Here is a 23,968-nt window from a genome sequence, read left to right as displayed (position 1 = left end):
GGCCAGGAGTTTGAGACCAGCCTGGGCAACATAGCAAGACCTCATCTCTACAAAAAATAAAAAAATCAGCCAGTGTGGTGGCAAGCGCCCGGATTACTAGCTATTTAGGAAGCTGAGGCAAGAGGATTGCTTGAGCCCAGGAGGTTGAGGCTGCAGTGAGCTATGATCATGCCACTCCTCTCCAGCCTGGGCAACAGGGCAAGAGCTTGTCTTTAAGAAAAAAAAGTGACAACTGCCTACAGAATTCTCATGAAGCCTCTTGCAGGACTAAGTAGGCCAAAGCACACTTTTAGGAATGCTGGGGTATGAATAATAGAACAATGAAAAATTCTAAATAGAAAATGACATTTAGCTTGAAGGGCAGATTTTGTGGCAACTTTGATTTTTGGCATCAAGATGAAAATAACCTCAGAATAAGTTGGAAAGCATCTTTCTTCTTTTTCTATGCTTTGGAAGAGTGTGTGCATCTGTTCTTTAAATGTCTCATTAAAACTTTCTTGTAAAACCATCTGGACTTATAGATTATACTAATTGATTTAGTGGGAAACATTTTTAATTCAATTTCTTAAATGGTTATAGACTTTTCAAGTTTTCAATATCTTAAGTCAATTTTTATTAAATTTCAATTTTGCCAACACTTAAAAATTTATTAGCATAAAGTTAATTATGAAACTCCTATCTCTACTAAAAATACAAAAATTTGCTGGGCATGGTTTCGGGTACCTGTAATCCCAGCTACTCAGGAGGTGGAGGCAGGAGAATTGCTTGAACCTGGGAGGCAGGGGTTGCAGTGAGCCACTCCAGCCTGGGTGACAGAACAAGACTCCTTCTCAAAAAAAAAAGAAAAAAGAAAAAAGGCCGGGCATGGTGGCTCATGCCTGTAATCCCAGCACTCTGGGAGGCTGAGGCGGGCAGATCGCCTGGGGTCAGGAGTTCGAGACCAGATTGATCAACATGGAGAAACCCTGTGTCTACTAAAAATACAAAATTAGCCAGGCATGGGGATGCATGCCTGTAATCCCAGCTACTTGGGAGGCTGAGGCAGGAGAATTGCATGAACCCAGGAGGCAGAGGTTGTGGTAAGCCAAGATTGCGCCACTGTACTCCAGCTTGGGGAGCAAGAGCAAAACTCTGTCTCAAAAAAACAAAAAAAAAAATTTTTTTTTCTTTTTTTTTAATGCAGTACTGGGTCAAAAAAAAAATTTTTTTTTTTTTTTAAAGAAACATCTTTTGGTTTTGTTGCTCTGTTGTTTTTTTGATTCATATTTTAGTTATCTCTGCTCTTATCTTTATTATTTCCCTCCTAACTTATTTCCCTGCTGTTCTTTTTCTCAATTTTTAAGTCAGGCACTTAGCTTGTTAATTTTCAGCTGGTATTCCTTCTTCATTAATGTAAATTTCTGAAAGCTTGAAATTTCTTCCAAGTGTTGTATTGGCCACATCTCACAAATTTTAGTATATATTATTCTCATAACTCCATTCTAAATATTGTCTAATTTCCATCAGGATTGCTTTTTAAAAATTACTGAGTATTTATAATGCATTTTTACATTTCCAAAACTATGGGATATTTTGGTTAGGCTTTTTTTTTTTGCCACTGACTTGACCTAAAAGCACTGAGGTCAGAGAACAGAATCTGTGTGATATTAATATTTGGTATTTTCTAAAACTGGCTCTTGGAATAATCCCTGGTCAATTTGTATAAATTTTCCATTTATGCTCAGAAATGTTAAGAATTCCTGAATTATGACTTCTAAATATGTCAATTATATAAAAACTATTTTTGTTTATTCAAGCTTCCCTTTATCCTCACTAATTTTTTACACTTAGCCCATCAATTACTCAGAGGTCTGTTAAATCTCCCCTAAGGTTTGCTATCTACAAGTAATTCTTTTTTTTTTTTTTTTGAGACGGAGTTTCACTCATGTTACCCAGGCTGGAGTGCAATGGCGCGATCTCGGCTCACCGCAACCTCCGCCTCCTGGGTTCAGGCAATTCTCCTGCCTCAGCCTCCTGGGTAGCTGGGATTACAGGCATGCGCCACCATGCCCAGCTAATTTTTTGGTATTTTTAGTAGAGACGGGGTTTCACCATGTTGACCAGGATGGTCTTGATCTCTTGACCTCGTGATCCACCCGCCTTGGCCTCCCAAAGTGCTGGGATTACAGGCGTGAGCCACCGCGCCCGGCTACAAGTAATTCTTAAAATGTCTCGAGGCTAGGTTGTTAAGTAAGTAAGAGTTTACCAACTTCCTGGTGAATTTCTCCTTTTACATCATATAGTGGCCCTATTTACTTTCAGTGATGTTTTTTATTTTAATGTCTGTTTTATCTGATAAAAATATGATTATACCTCTTTTTTTTGGTGAAAAGTCACCTTGTTAATGTTTTATTTTTCTAACTTTGAACCTTCTGAGTCCTTATATTTTATGTGTTTCCTGTAACTGTACATAGGTAAACATGAGAATACTATTCTAATTAATCATTTCCTTTTTATCAGTGTTCGTAATCCATTTACCTTTATTAACTACAAGTATATTTTGATTTATTCTGTCATTTTATGATTTCTATTTACCCTCCTTTTTTATCCTGTTTTCCTATTTTTCCTGATTTTTACTGGATTAATTTTTTTCATCATGGTCTTCCTCTTTAATCTTCCACTACTAGTTTAGAAGTTATATATTCTATTCAGGTTATTTTACTGGTATCTTTAAAATGTCAACAGACATACTTGACTGACTTAAAGTTTAAAGACAATATATGATCATTATTATTACTAAATAAGTCAATGCTTATTTAGATTTACCCCATGCTTATCAATTATTTAGCTCACCATTCTTTCTTAGATCTTATTTCTTCCATCTTAGGTTCAATTTTCTTCTTCCTGAAGTATATTCTTGAGCAGTTCAATTAGCAAAGATCTGTTAATGGTAAATTCTCTTATTCTCTTTGAAAAGCTCTTTATTTTTTTAAAGCTTTTTATTTCATACTACTCTTGATAGCATAGCTATGTTTAAAATTCTAGGCCATCAATTATTTTCTTAGCACTTTGAAAAAATTATTCCAATGCTTCCTGTCCCAATGCTGCTGTTGGGAAATCAAGAAAAGCTGATAGTCTTTCCTTTGTAAATAATAGGTCTTTTCTTTTGGGTTGCTTTTAACATTCTGTTTTTCAGTGTTCTGTAGTTTCACGATATTGTGTCTAGATGTAGATTTATTTTTATTTTGTAGTGCTCAGGATTACTGGGCTTCTGAACCTGAGGACTTATGTCTTTTATCTGTTCTGAAAAATTTTAGCCATTCTCTCTTTGACTGTCATCCCTCAATTTCTTTATCTTCTTCAGAAACTCTTTTCAAAATACGTTAAACTGTCTCATTTTATCCTTCGTGTTTCTTGACTTCTTTCATATTTCCATCTCTTCATTTTTCTCTGCTGCATTCTGAGTGATTTCTTCAAATTCACCTTTCAATCCAGCTATTTCTAATTTGCTAAGTTATTCACTTCAATGATTTTTAAATTTCTATAAGTTGTTCCCCCACCTCTCCTATGTTTTAATAATGTCTTGTTTTCTTATGATTCTCCTGTTAATACTCTGATATTCCTATTATCTAAAATTCTGGAGGGAGGGAATCTAATCCTAAATTGTATAAATTTGGAATCTAAGCTTATTTATATCAGGCTTTAAGTAGAAGTCTGCAATGATCTGGGTTGAGAATATGTCCCTCCACAGCTCCAACAGTTATCACCAGTCTAGACCCACCTAATGTTAATAACTTAGCCTGGCTGTTCATGGGTATTCACCAACATATTAAATGTCCAAAATGCAAGAGGGTAGAGAAGACAATTCCACAACACCCATTCTCCCCGCTCACATCTAGAGCCTCAGCGAACACAGACAAATTTCCCATTAGTTTCTCTATGCCAGAGGGTGACATTTTCCTATCTTTCACGGAAAATTCTGGCTTCATTAGGAATTTTGAATTCTAACTTGCTTCTTCATGTGGACCCAAAGCTTCATCTTTTATCCTTTCCTGGCTATTAAAGCCCAAATGCCTTGGACCCCACTGGATCTCATTTGTTTACTGCCATTTAAATATTCACCTTTGACAGTTTTTTTTCCCTCCCTAGGGAGTTCCTCTACTTTCTCTCCCCACCTCTCTGCTTTATTCCAAGCCCAGCTACATATTAAATGTTATAGGCCGGGAGTGGTGGCTCACACCTGTAATCCCAGCACTTTGGCAGGCCAAGGCAGGTGGATCACTTGAGGTCAGGAGTTCGAGACCAGCCTCGCCAACATGGTGAAACCCTGTCTGTACTAAAAATAAAAAAATTAGCCAAGCATGGTGGCGCACACCTGTAATCCCAACTACTTGGGAGGCTGAGGCAGAGAATTGCTTGAACCCCCGAGGCGGAGATAGCAATGAGCCGAGATCGTGCCAGTTGCACTCCAGCCTAGGCAACAGAGTGAGACTGCATCTCAAAAAAAAAAAAAAAAAAAGTTATATTTTAAGGTGTTTTGCAGTTGGAGAGGACAGTTAGCCTAATGTTTATCTGTTGTAACTGGATTTGTTTCTGAGGAATCCCACCTGATTTTTTAAAGATAGTAGTTAGACAGTTAAGAAAGCTCTCATGAGGGCCAGGTGGGGTGGCTCACACCTGTAATTCCAGCACTTTGTAAGGCCCAGGCAGGTGGATCACCTGAGGCCAGAAGTTTAAGATCAGCCTGGCCAACATGGTAAAACCCCATGTCTACTAAAAATAACAAAAATTAGCTGATTAGCCGAGCATGGTGGCGCCCATCTATAATCTCAGCTACTTGGGAGGCTGAGATGAGAGGGCTGCTTGAACCCAGGAGGTCGAGACTGCAGTGAGCCGAGATCACTGCACTCCAGCCTGGGTAACAGAGTGAGACTCCCTCTCAAAAAAAAACAAAGCAAAACAAAACAAAACAAAATGCTCTCATTAGGTAAGAAACAGGCTTTCTTGGTCCATAATGAGCTTCCTAGTCCCAAAAGTTTTCAAATATATGCTGAGACTACATGTTCAATATTGACACTATAACATGAATTCCAGTACTAGGTGGGAATCTGGACAAGATCCAAGGTTCCCACCTAGGGGAAATTTGGTCCCCTAGGGGACATTTGGTAATGTTTGGAGACATTTCTAGGTGGCACAACTGCAGGGAAGGAATAGTGGTACTACTGGCATCTGGTGGGTAGAAGCCAGGGATGCTACTAAACATCCCACAATGCACAAGACAGCCTCCCACAGCAAAAAGTTATTGGCCACAAACATCAATAATGTTGAAGTTGAGAAACTTGTATTAAATTACGGTAGTATCCCCACAAATCATGGAATTCTATAAGGCTATGAAAAAAATAGGCCACGGATTTAGTTTTAGTTGCGAAAGACTCTTGCTTATTAGCTAACTTTCTATTGCCAATGGTAAGAGAAGAAAGTAGTACTAAGAATAATTGAAAAACCGGCTGGGCGTGGTGGCTCATGCCTGTAATCCTAGCACTTTGGGAGGCTAAGGTGGGTGGATCACCTGAGGTCAAGAATTCAAGACCAGCCTGGCCATCATGGTGAAACCCCATCTTAAAAAAAAGAAAAAACAAGTATTCTAGATATACAATTCTGAAGTTACGTATTGTTTTAGAGGGGATTGAGGTCTCTTTCCCTAGGAGAATTTAGCTGTTTAGTTTAACCTAATATTAAATTTTGTTTGCATCCTTCAAATCTCAATAGACAACAGAGAAAAGCAATCTTAAAATATGCTTGGCAGTAAAGAAAGATATCTTAGGTGTTAAAATGTTACTGTTACTATAGGTCATTACTAATTGATTATTCCTGAAACTTTATACATAATCACAATCCAAGTCTTTCATTAAATGCCAATCTAACCTAATTTCAACCTAAAACTTTTCAGTTTCCTAGGTTGATAATCAACTATAGCACTATAATTGGCCAGGTACTGTGGCTCAATTCACACCTGTAACCCCAGCACTTTGGGAGGCTGAGGTGGGCAGATCACTTGAGCCCAGGAATTCAACCAGCCTGAGCAACATGGCAAAACCCTGTCGCTACAAAAATAAAAATAAAAAATAAGCTGGTTGTGGTAGCACGCGCCTGTAGTCCCAGCTACTGGAGGGCTGAGACAGGAGGGTCACTTGACCCTGTCTCCAAAAAAAAAAAAAAAAAAAAGCACACACTATAATTTACATGCACTTATTAGAGATACTTAGTAAACATGCTTGCTATTTGCCAGATACTAGCCTAAGAGAGCTTGCAATTAGGGTGCTAACAATTAATGGACTCCAATTTAATGGAGTCTTAACATTTAAAGCCTAGAAGGGATCTTTAGCATTGTTTCCAGAACATAAAGATGTTTATAGGCAACCAGGGTCAGTAAATATGAAGTCCTTTGGCCAAGAGTTGAGACTAGAACCCAGATTTCCTGGTGCTCATCCCAGCTTTATTCATTCTTTCATTAACTATAGGTAACTTGGCTAGGCTTTTCCCACTCTGCTTCTGGCCCATGTCCTTCCAGTAGTGGGAACAGTGTCAATCTATAATTTCTAATAAAGCTACCTTAACACCAAGTGCCCAGACTTCTGTGGGGAACTACATCTATGTACACAATACAGGCTGGGTATTTTACATCTATTATATGGTATTCCACAACAGCCCAACAGCACAGGTCCTGGCATTTACACATTCCTAAGTCCTAACAAGAACTTAGGAAATGTTTGCTGCACTGTTCAGGGCTCTTCTACCTTCAAGCATGAGCTCAAAAGACGGTAGGTATTATTATTTCATTTTATACATGAAGAAGGTATCGCTTGGGAAAGTACAGTAACTAGCTTGAGGTAACCAGTAAATGGTAGTAACCAGAATAAAAACCTGGTTCCAATTTTGTGATCAACTCATTAGTTGCAGTTCAGAATAGCATCTTTTTTTTTTTTGAGACAGAGTCTTGCTCTGTTGCCCAGGCTGAAGTGCAGTGGCGTGATCTCAGCTCACTGCACCTCTGCCTTCCAGGTTGAAGCAATTCTCCTGCCTCAGCCTCCTGAGTAGCTGAGATTCCAGGCACCTGCCACCACGCCAGGCTAATTTAGGTATTTTTAGTAGAGATGGGATTTCACCATCTTGGCCAGGCTGGTCTTGAACTCCTGACCTCAGGTGATCCACCCACCTCAACCTCCCAAAGTGCTAGGACTATAGGCGTGAGCCACCATGCCCGGCCAAGAATAACATCTTATAAATTGAGCTCCTCTATACTGCTGCATTTCTCTAAGAGCTACTCTGGTAGGGTGTGAGAGGAATGACTGGGTAAGCAGGTTCTTATTCTGCTTCAACCACAGCAGCTGTGCTTTTCTATTTTATTTGAATAAAAGGTCCTGCAGCTGAAAAAATTTGAAAGCCACTAGTCCAGTGAAAAAAGCACTGAACTGGTAGTTAGAAGATCTGTGATATTAGTTTATTGCTCCTTGACTCTGGGCAAATCACTTCCTTTATGTGGGTTCCACAGCTTCCTCAGCTTTAAATGAAAGCCAGCTCAATTCTAATATTCTGAGATTCACAGAATATTGAGTTCAATCTCTGAAGAAGAAATTTCAGGACTACTAGAAAAAAAGCAATTTACAACTCTCTCAAATTCAAAATACATAAAAACACCTATTCTCCCATATACATCTTCAGATTCCACATAAGAACTCAATTAACAGATATTCTCAGCCCCAGTGAAAGTGGGAGTTGGAAAGCTACATTCTCCATTGTACTATTAATATTAACATACTGAGGGTAGAAAATGTCTCATTCATTTCTATTTCCAACAGTTAGCACAGGTCCTGTCACACAACAGAAGGCAATAAATGTCTGCTGCATGGCTTAGTGTTCATCAACCTTTATGAATGAGACCAGAAGATTGCAAAGATGCTTCATGCTGTGACCCCTAGACTCCGGGAATGACTCATGTTTAGCTTTCCTGATTCAGCAAATAGAGATGTAAGTATGCCATGAACCCCTACCTGTCTTGCAGGACTCAAATGATCAAATAAAACCAAAAAAGGAAACTAGTAAAATGTCACACAATTGAGTGGGAGGTCTTACCTGGACCACCTGCCATAGGAAATCCTGTCTCCATTCTAACTGAATTTCCAGCTCCCATGGGTCCATTCATTCTCACTTCTTGGCTTCGGTTCTGAGCCAAAGCCAGGTTGATAGCACCTTCCCCTGAAAATGAGTCAAGTTATAAAAAGGAAATTATTAGAATAAGATGCAAATTTCGTTTATAGAAAGCTATACAATTGCTTTAGTTTTCTGTATTTTTGAAGACTTATGGTTAGTTTTCTACCAGAAAAAGGGTAAGTTCCATCTAGATGGGTCTTTCTTCAACCCATCTGAGTAGGTTGCTTGAAGCACAAGGAGATATAACCAATTCTTACTTGTAATAGGGAAGCAGGGCAATTATGAATGATACTTAGTATCAACAGAGATCCTGGAACTCTGAATATTCATTTTCAGCCATCTTACCAATTGTGTGTGGTGTGTGTGTGTGTAATGGAAGAAAATGTTCTCGAAAAATTGCAAAATCCTAGACTTCCTTTTGGTAATTTATGATCAGAAGGCAGATATTAAATATAAGTAGGTTTAATGAAGAAATAACATATACTGGTGCAGGGACATTAACACTTGTGAACAAAACACTATTTCCTTTCAATAACTGCAATATAAACATATTTCCAGCAGGAAAAAAATTATGCAATGAAGAGGAGATAGGGTGCTACAAATCTACTTTCTGAAACACATGATGATAGGACCAATTTTCTATAGGTTTTTGTTTTCTGAGATGGGGTCTCGCTTAGTCACCCAGGCCGGAGTGCAGAGGCACAATCATATAGCTCACCATTGCCTTAAATTCCTGGGCCCAAGGGATCCTCCTGCCTCAGCCTCCTGAGTAGCTGGGACCATAGGCACATACCAGCATGTCCAGCTATGTATAGGATTTTAAATTTTTATCTTATTGGAGCTTCACAACACCCTCGTAGGTAATGTTACTAGAAGTGTTCCAATTAAGTAGACTCTAAGCTTAGAGGCAACTTAAATCTTACTTGGTCCAATGACAAAAAAGGTGTCTGAAACAAGCTACAGAATGCTTCCTGCACTTAATCCAAAATTTTGACTATTGTTATAATAAGAAAGCACCACCTTGTGGAGAGTTAAAATATAACTAGTCTGTGGCTGCTGAGCTGAAAGGCTGCACTCACTGAAGTCCTTCTATATTGAAGGGTTCTGATTCACAGGGTCAGATGGTAAAGCAGAAAGTTAATGATGCATGGCAGTCTCATCTGTCCTGTCACTGATATTGGTGAGCTTTCTTTCTTTCTTTTTGAGACGAAGTCTTGATCTGTCGCCAGGCTGGAGTGCAGTGGCGTGATCTTGGCTCACTGCAAACTCTGCCTCCCGGGTTCAAGTGATTCTCCTGCCTCTGCCTCCCAAGTAGCTGGGATTACAGGCGCGTGGAACCATACCCAGCTAACTTTTGTATTTTCAGTAGAGACAGGATTTCACCACATTTGCCAGGATGATCTTGATATCCTGACCTCCTGATCCACCTGCCTTGGCCTCCCAAAGTGCTGGGATTACTACAGGCATGAGCCACCACACTCAGCCTAGGTCAGCTTTCTATGTCTATTTTAACCAGGAAGGTTTGCTGGTCACAGGGAACAAACATCCTACCAAAAAGGAAGTAATCACTGGGAGCTACCAGATGCTCTAGCTTGCCTCTAGGAGTCAGGTGTAAAAGGGAAAGAGAACACAGGTCATGAGGGTTCCCATCAAAGGAAGGAAACTATTAATATACCAAACTTGTTAAGACATTCTAAATAGAAAGAATACTGTTCTGGAAAAGGACATCAGGTTCATATCAATCCTCTGCTTAAAACAGGTCCATTGCTTGCCACTATTTTAGAATTAAAAGCCAAACTTCTTAACAGGCTCTACAAGGCCTCAAATTATCTACCTAGCCAAGTGCTGTTCAACAGAAATACAGTAGGAGCCACACATGCAATTTAAATTTTTCTAGAGGCCACAGTAAGAAACAGATGAAATTAATTATAATTTATTTCACTTAATACATCCAATGTGTTATTTCAACATGTAATTAATGTAAAAATTATTTTTTGAGACAGGGTCTCCCTCTGTTGCCCAGGCTGGAATGCAGTGGTGAGATCACAGCTCACTACAGCATCGACCTACTGGGCTTAAGTGATCCTCTCACATCAGCCTCCCAAGTAGCTGGGACTACAGGAGTATGCCACCATGCTTGGCTAATTCTTTTCATTTTAAATTTTTTTGTAGAGACAGGGTGTCACTATATTGTCCAGGCTGGTCTCAAACTCCTGGGCTCAAGCAATCCTCCTGGCCTCAGCCTTCCAAAGTGCTGGGATTACAGGTGTGAGCCACTGAGTCTGGCCAATATAAAAATTTTTGAGATATTTTATATTCTTTTGGAGGATACCAAATCTTCAAAATTTAATATGCATTTTATACTTACAGCACATGTCAGTTTTAACTAGCCACATTTTCAGTGCCCAACAGCAACATACAGTCTGTAGCTATCAATATTGGACTGCCCATATTTAGCCTTGTCTATCTCTTTAATCTCTCATCTCATGCTATTCATGCTATTTTTCTCCTTCAATAACAAGGATTCAGACCCAGTGGGTTTTTTTTTTTTTTTTTTGGCTGTTTTGTTTTTTTTTAAGTTTCTTAGGCACACAAGGCTGCTTCTCACCTCAAGGCCTTTGCTCATGTGATTTCCTCTGCCTAGAACAGTTCTCTGCACTCTTCGCATAGCTAGCTTCTCAGTTTTCATGTACTCTTAAGTGTCACACGCCCGAAAAGGCCTCCACCAACCATCTTATCCAAGGTTAGGTAACTTTTATCGTAACATCTTGCTATTTCTGCAGAGCACATTCCATGTAATCATTCACTCACTCACTTTCTTGCCTGCCTCCCCCAACACCATACAGGGGTAATCGCAAGTCTGTCCTAGTTCCTTTACATCTGTTGTTCCAGCATAATTAATAGCATTCTCTTTCATTTTCAGAAGTGTCCTAATTTAGGCTGGGCATGGTGACTCACGTTTGTAATCCCAGCACTTTGGGAGACCAAGGTGGGATGAATGCTTCAGACCAGAAGTTCAAGACCAGCAACATCGTGAGACCCCATCTCTATGAAAAATTAGTCAGGTGTGGTGGCACGCACTTGTGGTCCTAGCTACCAAGGAGGCTGAGATGGGAGGATCACTTGAGCCCAGGAGGCTGGGGCTACAGTGAGTTGTATTTGTACCACTGCACTCCAGCCCAGGTGACAGAGTGAGACTTTGTCTCAAAAAAAAAAAAAGAAAGTTGGCTGTAAAATCAGGGTAAGGATTCTCTAAAATAAAAAAGAAAAAAAAGGTATTCTAATTTAGATGATAAATTATATGACCATATATAATATATCCTATATACATAAAATAGTGCCTGGTATACGGCAGGTGCTCATTAGCTATTTATTAAATATATAATGGTCACCTCATTATAACCTTACAAAGAATTGTAGACATTTTTCTACATGATGAATTAATTCCTGAAAAACCTCACATTAATCAGATCTTATACTGACAATAACAGGTTTGGGGCAAATACAAAACCTATAAGACTTTGTAACCAGAGCTGTAATAAAAGCAATTAACTGGCGGAGGCAAAACACTGGAAAAAAATGGAATGGAAATATCTGGTTAAAGGTGCTGAGATAATGTAGATGCAGTGGAGCTCTGAGCCAGGGGGGCTGCCATCAAGGTGAGCACAGGAGGAAATGCAACCTGTGATGAGCTGAGAGCCACGCAAGGCCAAGGCTGGGGGATATACAAAAGAAGGCACACGTATGTACATTCTCAGTCTTCATTTTAATAGAGCTGAAAAGACTCCCACATATGCAACAGCTGAGCTAAAAGCTTTTTCTTGTTGATAATTATAATTCTATTTCTACTCTTCCAACACCTCTTACCTAAGGAAAAAAAAATCACATATTAATAAACAGAATTTCTACATTATACTGCTATCATTCTCCTATTTGCCAACTGCATATGTGCTAATTCATGCTAAAGAGAACACTACTGGCTCCCAAACTTGCCAATTAGGGGTCCACAAACTACGTCCTGTGGGCCGAATCCAGCCCACTGCATGTTTGTTTAAATAAGGTGTTATTGGAACCCTGCCATATTTACTTGTTTACATATTGCCTATGGCTGTTTTTGCCCTACAAGACGGAGCTGAGTACTTGTGAGTTAAGATCTTACGGTCTGCAATGCCAAAAATATTTATTCTTGGCTCTTTAAAGAAAAAGCAGACTACCACTTTAGATCATCATGAATTTACAGAGGGGGCACAAAATGTCCTCAAAAAAGATGTTTCCCCAACTCCCTGGCCAAAACTCAAAAAAGGAAAGGTACAGGGAGTATTTGTCAATAAAGAATGGACTCTTGGGAGAACAACGTGTCCCACAAGCCTTGCAGCAGACATGATAGTGGCAACATTCCTTCTTTTTTTTTTTTGATAGGAAGTCTCGCTCTTGTCACCCAGGCTGGAATGCGGTGGTATGATCTCGGCTCACTGCAACCTCCACCTCCTGGGTTCAAGCAGTTCTTGTGCTTCAGTCTCCTTAGGAACCTTAGTAGCTGGGACTACAGGTGCACACTACCACACTCAGCTAGTTTTTGTATTTTTAGTTGAGACGGGGTTTCACCATGTTGGCCAGGCTGGTCTCAAAGTCCTGACCTCAAGTGATCTGCTCACTTCGGCCTCCCAAACTGTTGAGATTACAGGAGTGAGCCACCGCACCTGGCCAACATTCCTTCTTATAACTTACAAAATCAGCAGCCCAGCTCCACAAAAGCAATAACTGCTGCCATCACTTTCACTCCTGCCTAAATTTCCAGTAGTGTGGGAACAAAGATCACCTGGGACATACATGTAGCCTAAAATTTAAAGAACTCTTTCTGTATTATGAAAATCACTGTCATATGTGAATTTCATAATTTCTTAAAATATGTTATCTATTTGCTTCCTTGCTAGTACTCATGTTTTAATTTATGGCTATGATATTAAGGGAGAATCAGAGTTTTATCCTTTTAGGAACCTGAAGGAAGTAGGTCTGATTAAGAGAAAAAACTAGTACTTCCTTCTCCAATGAAAAACACTATCAATAAGGTTTCAAAGCCTTTTTTTTTTTTAAGATTTGAAAACACTTATTTTACTGTCTTCAACAACAACAAAAAACAGATAGGGGAAGTCCAGAGGACTTAGAATTGAAGCAGCTCTATACAAAAATGAAGATGGTACAATGATGTGACTTCAAAGAAAATGACTAAAACAAAATTTTACAAACATCTTCATGTTTGTAATGTATTAACGCACAAAATATCAAAAAAACAAAGTCTGGGTTTCTTCCCTGTAGGTTTATGATAAACTATCAATTTTCTATATAATGCATTTCCTTTTTTTTTTTTTAATAGAGATGGGGTCTCGCTATGTTGCCCAGACTGGTCTTGAACTCCTGAGCTCAAGCAATCCTCCCACCTCGGCTCCCAAAGTGCTGGGATTACAGGCAAGAGCCACTGCACTTGGCCTTAATGCATTTACTTTTGTAAGCCTTCTTTGTTTAGAAGTATACACTACAAGTACATACATGCCGGTATTTTTACCATGAAAATTTCATTTTTCATCTCAAACTAGTGACTTGCCTTTTTACCCATACTTATACACAAGTAATACCTTTCTAGTCGTACATTTTAATCAATATGTATTTTTTAAATCTTGATTTTTAAATGAATCTTTTTAGTACTATGACATGATGGGCTTCATTTAACAGCTGAAGCATGATATGGTAACTACATTGTACTGTTTAATTCACAACTGTAGGAAAGTGTTTGATTTTTAAAACATAACCAAGATGAGGCTGGACAGTAATAAACACAGAAACACTAGAAAACAGTGAATGAATAAATAATACAATTTTTCATCAGTGGCTATTCATTGTTTTGCTTTTGGAAACCTGGAAGAAATTGTCTTCTTTGATTTTCAAATGTTCTGGTAAATTTAGTCGTTTCTTAGCTTCCTCAATATCACCTTGAATTGCTGAAATAAGTGACTCTAAAGAATCAAAGTTCTTTTCTGGTCTGAGGTAGCCCACAATGGCCACATTGAGGATTTCCCCATAGAAGTCCTCTTTGAAGGTGTGCATGGTATGTTTTTCCATGGACTTCTTAATATTCTCGTAATATAGGTTCCAGCCTATGCTCACCACCATCTTATGGACATCCCCACTTCCAACACTGGCCCAACCATAATAAATGACAGTGGATATATTAGCTGGAAGATTATCTACCACTTGCTCAGGAAAATTAGCTGTGGGGATGCTCAGCTGCTTGGAGCCGTGGCCGAAGCCATGCACCACTCGACCGCGGCAGAAGGCAGATGCCTCATAATGTAGTCCGCTTGGGGCATGGACTGTGATTCGGTCCGCGCGTCCTGCGAAGCCGCCGTCGACGCGGTGTCTGGATCCCCGACCAGCCAGGGAACAGGAGTGTGAGCTGTGCCTGCCGCGCGGCGCATCAGGGGCTGAGCCATGCCAAAGACACGCCGCAGCGGATCCCTGATGCCACCGATCCCACAAAAGCCGCCCAGCAACTCCCAGCAAAGCCGTCTCTGGCAAAGCCTTTAAATAGGTAACATAGACCATAAAACATCTGGAGTTTTAAAGAAACCACCTATGTGTTCCTTAAGTATAAACAGTTCTCATATTGTGATTTTATCCAATAGTTTTTCAACTTCCACTCCTTCTACTAGTTCATCCTACAGATTGCTGTGAATTAATTTTACTTTTCTGGATCCTTTTAGATAATTCAACATTTTTCAAATTGAAGTGGTTATTGTTTAAGCCACTCTTCTCTCATTTATCAAATGGTGAAATTTATCCCATTTCTCAATCTAAATATAACCCTTTTAAATAATCTGTTTGTTGGTATTCCCCCTTTGGGGGCACAGCAACCTACAATGCTAGACTGCATAAAATGTGTCTCACTTCTATAAACAAAATGATAACCTTAGTTGCTGAGGTTTCATGGAGCATTTAGGTTCTGAGTAAGCACAGGGCCAGGAGGACCAGGCCTACAGTGAAAGGGAAAGCTGGAATTGTTGGTTGTCACCTGGTTATATCAACACGGGAGGGGAAGGAAGGTTCACTGAGCTTCCAAAGATCTCCCCCACACATGGTAGGTACTTACATCTCTCACAGGTTTGTCTTCCTTACTAAAGTCATAAACTCTTCCGAGTTTTTAACAGTAAGGACAATATTTATCATTGTATTCCAAATGCTAAAGCTTATAGTCTATGGGGGATAAAACAATAATCAAATAATTGCTCTAATGAAAGTGTGAGATAAATGATCTGAGGGAGAGAAACAAACTTTTCTGAGAGTACATAGCAAAGGACTGACTTGACAAAGGAGTTCAGAAAATACACCCTAAAAATGTAAGCTGATAGTTGAAGGCTGAAGCAGGCATGGACTAGGAGAAGGGGGACTGGTAGGGGATAGTATTTCATTTAGAGAAGACATCAATGCGAAGGACCTATGGCAGAAGAAAGAGAAAGCTGAGAAGCTGGAATACAGAGGGCAAGGAGGGAGAGTTATACAAGATAAGGCTGGATGAGGAAGGTAGAGGAGAGACCATATAAGGCCTGAGGTCATGGTAAAAAGTTTGATTTTCATTCTTTGAATAATACCAAGTGATAATAGGATATTAAGCTAGGAGTGTAGGGTGTGTGTGTGTGATCAGGAGTTCAAAACCAGCCTGATCAATATGGTGAAACTCCATCTCTACTAAAAATATAAAAATTAGCTAGGCATGGTGGTAAGCACCTGTAATCCCAGCTACTCAGGAGGCTGACGCAGGAGAATTGCTTGAACCTGGGAGGTGGAGGTTGCAGTGAGCTGAGACCATGCCACTGCACTCCAGCCTGGGTGACAGAGCGAGGCTGTCTCAAAAAAAAAAAAAAAAAAAGAAGAGAAAATGAATGCTGCTACAAAAAGGACTGCTGAAGGCTTCATAATCTGTTAGCTGAATAAACACTAAAGTTTATTTGGTGGAAGGAAGTAAATTAAATTGATGTTAAGCTGGGTACACCGGCACATGTGTAGTCCCAGATACTTAGGAGGCTGAGGTGGGAGGATCATCTGAGCTCAAGAGTTTGAGTCCAGCCTGGGCAACACAGAAAGACTCCGTCTTCAAAAACAACAACAATAACAAAGAAAAGCACACAACTAAAAAAAATAATTAATAAGACAAATCAATTCCTGGTCAGGATGCCAGTAAAATCAAAGTCTGAAAGACTGATGATGAAAATTAGCCAAAGAAATGGAGTCCAAGGCTGTAGATGCTAAAGACCATCAGGACTCAGCAATAACCTCAGTCCCTCCTCATCCTAAGGAGTTGCAAAGCAAAGTACAAGCTACATGAGTTGCTTGGCATTCTTGAAACACAAGAGCAGAGGAACAGACAAAGAGGCATAGAAAATCATGCTATATTCTACTGCTGTAATGATTTTGGTCTAGGTGGACACATGGCAAAATAAAAGACCTTCAATCTGAACGGAGAGAATCCCTAGATCCCGAAGCTGCTGGTTGTTGCTCTGAGCAAGGATCCGTAGCCGCTCCGCTGCCTCCCGGGGGATATTGAATGTCACACGCACACTGTTCCAGGGCTCCACCTTCTGTACTTTTAGCTTGCTGGACTCTTAATTGTGAAAGAAAAAGAATTATATTAGTAATCTTTTAGCCACCAGAGGACATGGAATTAAAAAACAAACCAAAAGAGCAAAAGAATAAGGTGGAGCACCAGCTTGGAATAGCTAAGAGAGCATATGCTTTGTAGCTACAGATTTCAAATATAATCCTAGCTTTGCTGCTTAGCACCTGGGTGACCATGAACCAGCTATTTAACCTTTCTGAAACTTATCTTTTTCTTCTCTGAAACTATGAAAAACCTACTTCATGAGATTTTGGGTATAAATGAGATAATACATGCAAAAACCTAACACAGTACCTGGCACACCACAGGCAATGAATAAATGGAAAGCAACAAGAAGGAGAAAGGACCATAAGGAAGAAGAGAGAGGTTAAGTTTAAATTAATAGAATAGGCTCATGCCTATAATCCCAACACTTTGGAAGGCCGAGGTGGGCGGATTACTTGAGGCCAGGAGGTCAAGACCAGCCTGACCAACATGAAGAAACCCTGTCTCTACTAAAAATAAAAAATTAGGTGGGTATGCTGGCACATGCCTGTAATGCCAGCTACTCAGGAGGCAGAGGAAGGAGAATCACTTGAACCCAGGAGTAGAGGCTGCAGTGAGCCAAGATCACGCCACTGCACTCCAGCCTGGGCAACAGAGTGAGACCTCCTTCTAAATAAACAAACAAACCGAATAATGTTTACTTCTAGGCTCAGTTAAATGCATGCAAATTGAGAAACTGAGAACATGTGAGTCCCAAATTTCAAGTGAAATTCTATAAAAATTCTGGATGCAGATATGACAACTACAGGATATTAGAGAATCCACAGCTATAATCTACTACAGTTAAAGAAAGGGCACTAAAAAGGAAAACAATAGATTTATTCCTAACAGTTTGTAAAGTGTCAAGCAATTTTATACCTCCAAATTAAATATTTGAAATTTTGTATTTTTTTATTTAGAGACAGAGTTTCGCTCTTGTTGCCCAGGCTGGAAGGCAATGGCACAATCTTGGCTCACCACAGCCTCTGCCGCCAAGGTTCAAGCGATATTCTCCTGCCTCAGCTTCCCAAGTAGCTGGGATTATAGGCATGTACACCACGCCCAGCTAATTTTGTATTTTTAGTAGAGATGGTGCTTCTCCATGTTGGTCAGGCTGGTCTCAAACTCCTGATCTCAAGTGATCTGCCCCCCCCTTGGCCTCCCAACGTGCTAGGATTACCGGCATGAACCACTGTGCCTGGCGTATTTGAAATTTTGATACTCATATTTAAATATTCACCAGGCATCTTTGTGCAAGATAGTCACAGAGACAGGGAGGCAACTAGGCTGGGTGCCTAGCTGTCAAATTTATATTGTTTTCCCAATACTTTGGGAGGCTGAGGCAGGCAGATCACAAGGTCAGGAGTTCAAGACTGGCCTGGCCAACATAGTGAACCTCTGTCTCTACTAAAAATACAAAAATTAGCCAGGCACGGTGGCGCATGCCTGTAGTCCCAGCTACTCGGGAGGCTAAGGCAGGAGAATTGCTTGAACCTGGGAGGCGGAGACTGTGGTGAGCCGAGATCATGTCACTGCATTCTAGCCTGGGCAACAGAGCGAGACTCTATCTCAAAACAAAAAAACTGACAACTAAGCTTCAGTTAGGACATGAAAACACTACATTTTAGCATTACTGCAAGCCTGAAACATTAAAAAACAAACTAAATCTCAAACACTATCATGGACCAAATAACATACGGCTGCAGACCAGATCCAGCAAGCTGTCAGCGAGTGACTTCTGATATAAAAGCTAAGGGAATAAATTTAAAGTACATTACAAGCAGACCCATGGAATAAGTTTTCTAAGTTTTAAGGGTCCTTAAAGATTCAGTTTAACCTTTTTAATTTATAGGTAAGGAAAATGAAGATCAGAGAGTTAAAAACAAATAAATTTGGGTCTTGAGAATTACTTTTATCCACTAGAGTAGATTATTTAAGAATTTCCATGATAAGCAATACTTTATTATGTTCAGTTCTTTTACATACTTAAAAGGAAGAAAACATTTATATAAAAATCCTAAAATTCCACTTTTGCACTTAAATTCAGCCTTTTGATCCAATTTAGCAAACTTACTTTGCCATGGAAGGACAAACATTTCAAAAACAGTAACAAGAAGGAAAAATAATTAAAGCAAATTACCCATGTGTAACAAATTGGGTACATTTTTCAATATTGCATCTAATTTCCATTTGAAGTCTTTATCATCTATATTTCCTTTGAAGGCCACAAAAATTGTGGAATCCTCCAAAATACTATCACATTTTGTGTCATCATCTTCTAGTCCAGAGTCAAAATCCATCTCTGAGTCTTCCATTGTTGATGTACACAAGGAAGTATAGATGTCTTCCAAGTTTGGAAGGTCATCCAAAACCATGGTGAATATTATTCCAGAAGCATATGCCAAGTGGACAATAAGAAAACCTTTGAAAAGAGAAGATGCAAAAGAGCATTACAATGCATAATTATGCATTCAACAATGTACAATTCATAGTTCTGTGAAAATTATAATTTATTTGACAAGTAATAAGGAAATACTACAAAAATTAAGAAATTACAGAGAAGACAAACTATTTTAATTATGATATTCTAAAACAATTAGTTCACAGTTACCAAAAATAAAAATATACCAGCTTTAAATTTAACATTCTTTTTATTATGTTACATGCTACCTTTTTGTAAGCCTACAATGTCGGGAGAAGAGAAGAAAAAATAACGAGAAAATAAAACAAGCATATACTTTTTGAGAATTATAGGCCTTTGGTTGACCCCACAGAGCAAGGGGCTCCCCAAGACTCCCCCTACTTCTGTCCTGACAAAAGCTTAAAAGGAGCCAAAGTTTCTAAAGCCCTCCTCTTTCTCCAAACTACAAAGCACAACTGGACCCAACTAATAGCAACTAGATAATTACCTGAAATTCTGAAGTCTTCCATGAGCCATTTTAAACAACTTTTAAAGGGTTATTAATAGTGGAATGGCTGAAAATAATGATTCAGAAATAAACACTCAAAAATTCTTACATGAAAGGGCCGGGTACAGTGGCTCACACCTGTAATCTCAGCACTTTGGGAGGCTGAGGCGAATGGATTACTTGAGGTCAGGAGTTTGAGACCAGCCTGGCCAACATGGTGAAACCCCATCTCTACTAAAACACAAAAATTAGCTGGGTGTGGTGGTATGTGCCTGTAATTTTTTGTAGTTTTAGTAGAGATGGGGTTTTGCCGTGTTGCCCAGGCTGGTCTCAAACTCCTGAGCTCAGACAATCCACCCACCTCGGCCTCCCAAAGTGCTAGGGTTACAGGTGTGAACCGCCGTGTCCAGCCTTTTATGTCTTTATAGCACTTATTTATATTATTAAAGTATTATAAATTTTTACTTTATACCTGTAACTATAATTACAACTTTCTTTTAAAAAAGATGGATAAGAAAATTAATCCCCTAAAAAGCAACTATATTAGGTTGGTAGGATCATTGATAAATTTTATTTTCCTATTTTCCAAATATGCTGCAAATAACTAGGAAATATAAAACTATGTGGTAATATGGTTATATTCCTTGCATAAATGAAAAAAAGTAACTGAAAAACTCTAACTTTTTTTTTTAATTTATTTTTTTGAGACAGGGTTTTAATCTGTTGCTGGAATGCAGTGGCACAAACATGGCTCACTGCAGCCTCAACCTCCTGGGCTCAAGTGATCCTCTCACCTCAGCTTCCTAAGTAGCTGAGATTACTGGCATGTACCACCATGCCCAGCTAATTTTTAAAATTTTTTGTAGAGATGGCATCTTGCCATATCGCCCAGGCTGGTCTCAAACTCTACAGCTCAGGCAATCCTCTCACCTTGGCCTCCCAAAGTACTGGGATTACAGGCGTGAGCCATCATGTCAGACAAGCTTTCTTTTTTAAATAGTGAGGCTGGAGGATGGCTTGAGGCCAGGAGTTTATCAATAGCCTGGGCAACATAGTGAGACCTTGTCTCTACAAAAAATTAAAAAATTAACCGGGTGTGATGGTGCATGCCTACAGCCCCCAGCTACACAGGAAGCTGAGGTGGGAGGATCCCTCAAACCCAGGAGTTTGAGGCGGCAGTGAGCTACAATAGTGTTACTGCACTCCAGTATGGGTGACAGCAAGATTTTTGTCTCTAAAAATAAAAATAAAATAAAATAAACAAATTACTAGTGACTAAACTTCAACAGCAAAGGTTTTCCAAAAACCAACCTAAGCAATCTTTGGGGGAAAAATTCCTCTAATATGGAAAAAAATACTTCCAAATTTTTGAGCAGAGCACCTTGCATTCTGGCAATTATATCCTTTTCTAGTGCTATGAATGTTACAATGAAACTGATTTGGATGGTTAAGAAACAACGGCAGGGTCAGTAGCTCATACCTGTATTCCTCGCACTTTGGGAGGCAGAGGAGGAGGACTGCTTGAGCCCAGGAGTTCCAGACCAGGCTGGGTAACAGTGAGACCATGAGATCACCTGAAGTTGGGAGTTCAAGACCAGCCTGACCAACATGGAGAAACCCCGTCTGTACTAAAAATACAAAATTAGCCGGGTACAGTGGCTCATGCCTGTAATCCCAGCTACCTGGGAGGCTGAGGCAGGAGAATCACTTGAACTCGGGAGGCGGAAGTTGCAGTGAGCCAAGACTGCACCATTGCACTCCAGCCTGGACAAAGAGTGAAACTCTGTCTTGGAGGGGTGGTGAGGGAACACCCTAGAGGACAGTCTAGGCAATACCATTCAGGACATGGGCAAGGGCAAAGATTTCATGACCCAAACTCCAAAAGCAATAGTAACAAAACCAAAAATTGACAAATGGGATGTAATTAAAATAAAGAGCTTCTGCACAGCAAAAGAAACTATCATCAGAGTGAACAACCTATAGAATGGGACAAAATTTTTTGCAATATACCCATCTTACAAAGGTCTAATATCCAGAGCCTACAAGAAACTTAAATTTATAAAATAACAAACAACCTCATTAAAAAGAGGGCTTTCAGGTCTCCCTGCCTCTACTCTTATTGTCCTCCAGTCTATCTCCAGACAGCAGCCAGAGGAATCTTTTTAAACACAAAATAGGCCAGGCATGGTGGCTCAGGCCTGTAATCCCAGCACTTTGGGAGGCTGAGGCTGCAGGATTGCTTGAGCCCAGGATTTTGGGACCACTTCTGCCAACATAGTAAGACCTGTCTCTACAAAAAATTTAAACATTAACCAGGTGTGGTGATGCACACCTGTAGTCCCAGCTACTTGGGAGGCTAGGGTAGCAGAATTACTTGAGCCTAGGAGGTCAAGGCTATAGTGAGCTGTGATTGTGTCACATTCCAGCTTGGGTAAGAGAGCAAGCTCCTGCTCTTAAAAAAAAAAAAAAAAAAAAAAAAAAAAAAAAAAAAAAAAAAAAAAAGCTAGATCAATTTTAGAGATGGCCTAATAGGCCTAGGAAACAAGTTACTGAGGAAAAACCTCAAAACAAACTTTGCCATTTACAAATTAACCTATATTTGATGTAGGACAGGCAAGTCCTGAAAGTGGGGCTTAGCCTTCAAGCATTCTTGGCTTCACCCAGAAAAGAACTTAAGGGTGAGCCAGGGTAGGGCAGAAAAAAACAGCTTTATTGAGGCTGTGGTGTTACAGCTCTGTGACTGCTGCTGCAGAGCAAGACTACCACATAGGCAGTGTGCCGAGACTAGCAGCTCAGGGCAGTTTTGCAGTTATATTTATACCTAATTTTTTTTCACTCTAACCTTCGACTCCCAGGTTCAAGCAATTTTCCTGCTTCAGCCTCCCAAGTAGCTGAGACTACAGGCACATGCTGCCATGCCCAACTAATTTTTTTGGATTTTAGTAGAGACAGAGTTTCTCCACGTTGCCCAGGCTGGTCTCAAACTCCTAAGCTCAGGCAATCTGCCCACCTTGGCCTCCTACTGTGCCTGGCCGGCAGTTATATTTATATCTACTTTTATTTATTTTTTTTTTTTGAGATGAAGTCTCGCTCTGTCTCACCCAGGCTGGAGTACAGTGACACATTTTAGTAGAGACGAGCTTTCACCATGTTTCCCTGGCTGGTCTCAAACTTCTGACCTCAGGTGATCCACCCGCCTTGGCCTCCCAAAGTGCTAGGATTACAGGTGTGAGCCACTGCACCCAGCCTATAGCTACTTTTAAACATGTAGATTAACAGGTGGTTTATGCAGTAATTGCTAGCAAAAGTATGATAACTTTTGGGTAGTCAGGTCATTGCCATAGAGAGGGGTGGTAAGTCCTGGGCAATGGTAAACTGACATGGCACACTGTTGGACATGTCCTATAGAAAGCTGCTCCTGCCACATCCCTGTTTTAAGCTAGTCCGCAATTTGGTGTGGTGTTCGAGCCCTTACTCTGGAGTCAATTCCCACCTCCTACCTCATATAAATAAAAATATCTCTTTAGCAGGTTGATGTTTTGCCTTGGTGTGCCAATGAACTGCTAGATTATGTGTCAAGTTCAAAGCATCTGAAAATTTCAAGTTACAACTTAGAAAAAAGTATATACCATAGGTTAAGTGGGGGCCTAATATTAGGAAATCAACAATTCATCTAAGTGCTGTATGAAGCAGCATCCAGAAAGTTTTATTCAACAAACTTTGAGGGAACTGTAGTAGTGGTAGTAATGAGAAAAGTTAAGTGAATCACAGTGATCAAAGGCAATTTCTTCAGGTTTCAATCTATTGAAGTCAACCAATGACAACAATGGTATCTTCCTTACTCATCTAACAAATAATTTATTTACCTTTAGAAAAATATAAGGATAAAGCAAGGCGCGGTGGCTCATGTCTGTAATCCCAGCACTTTGGGAGGCCGAGGTGGGTGAATCATGAAGTCAGGAGTTTGAGACCAGTCTGACCAACATGGTGAAACCCCGTCCCTACTAAAAATACAAAAATTAGCTGGGCGTGGTGCTGCGTGCCTCTAGTCCCAGCTACTCGGGAGGCTGAGGCAGAAGAATGCCTTGAACCCAGGAGGTGGAGGCTGCAGTGTGCCGAGATCATGCCATTGTACCCCAGCCTGGGTGACAGAACAAGACTCTGGCTCAAAAAAAAA

At 40.0% G+C, this 23,968-nt stretch overlaps 1 protein-coding gene and 1 pseudogene across 13 annotated transcripts in view; both read right to left on the bottom strand.

The window, feature by feature from the left end:
• The window catches only part of NCOA6 (nuclear receptor coactivator 6), a 114,429-nt gene that overhangs the window by 47,257 nt on the left and 43,204 nt on the right, over positions 1-23,968 (bottom strand). For 10 of the 12 annotated variants that reach the window (XM_032295177.1, XM_032295178.1, XM_032295181.1 and 7 more), the window contains 3 exons: positions 19,023-19,304; positions 16,688-16,843; positions 8,113-8,235 (listed from right to left, as the gene is read on the bottom strand). In XM_032295177.1, the coding sequence (XP_032151068.1) occupies positions 8,113-8,235; positions 16,688-16,843; positions 19,023-19,257 (514 nt within the window). In that variant the 5' untranslated portion in view covers positions 19,258-19,304. Of the gene's footprint in view, positions 1-8,112; positions 8,302-8,356; positions 9,453-11,148; positions 11,180-16,687; positions 16,844-19,022; positions 19,305-23,968 lie in introns of those variants that run through there. The other 2 variants (XM_032295187.1, XM_032295186.1) reach the window with 2 other exon arrangements.
• Positions 13,869-15,929, bottom strand: LOC116562789 (annotated as a pseudogene). The gene has a single exon (XR_004274096.1). The product of XR_004274096.1 is annotated as a riboflavin kinase pseudogene (transcript).

The sequence above is a fragment of the Sapajus apella genome, unplaced genomic scaffold (assembly GCF_009761245.1).
Source record: "Sapajus apella isolate SASKATOON/1434 unplaced genomic scaffold, GSC_monkey_1.0 scaffold33, whole genome shotgun sequence".
Taxonomy (NCBI): Eukaryota; Metazoa; Chordata; class Mammalia; order Primates; family Cebidae; genus Sapajus; species Sapajus apella.
Note: the sequence above shows the minus strand (reverse complement) of the source record. Positions and strands in the feature narration are given on the sequence as shown.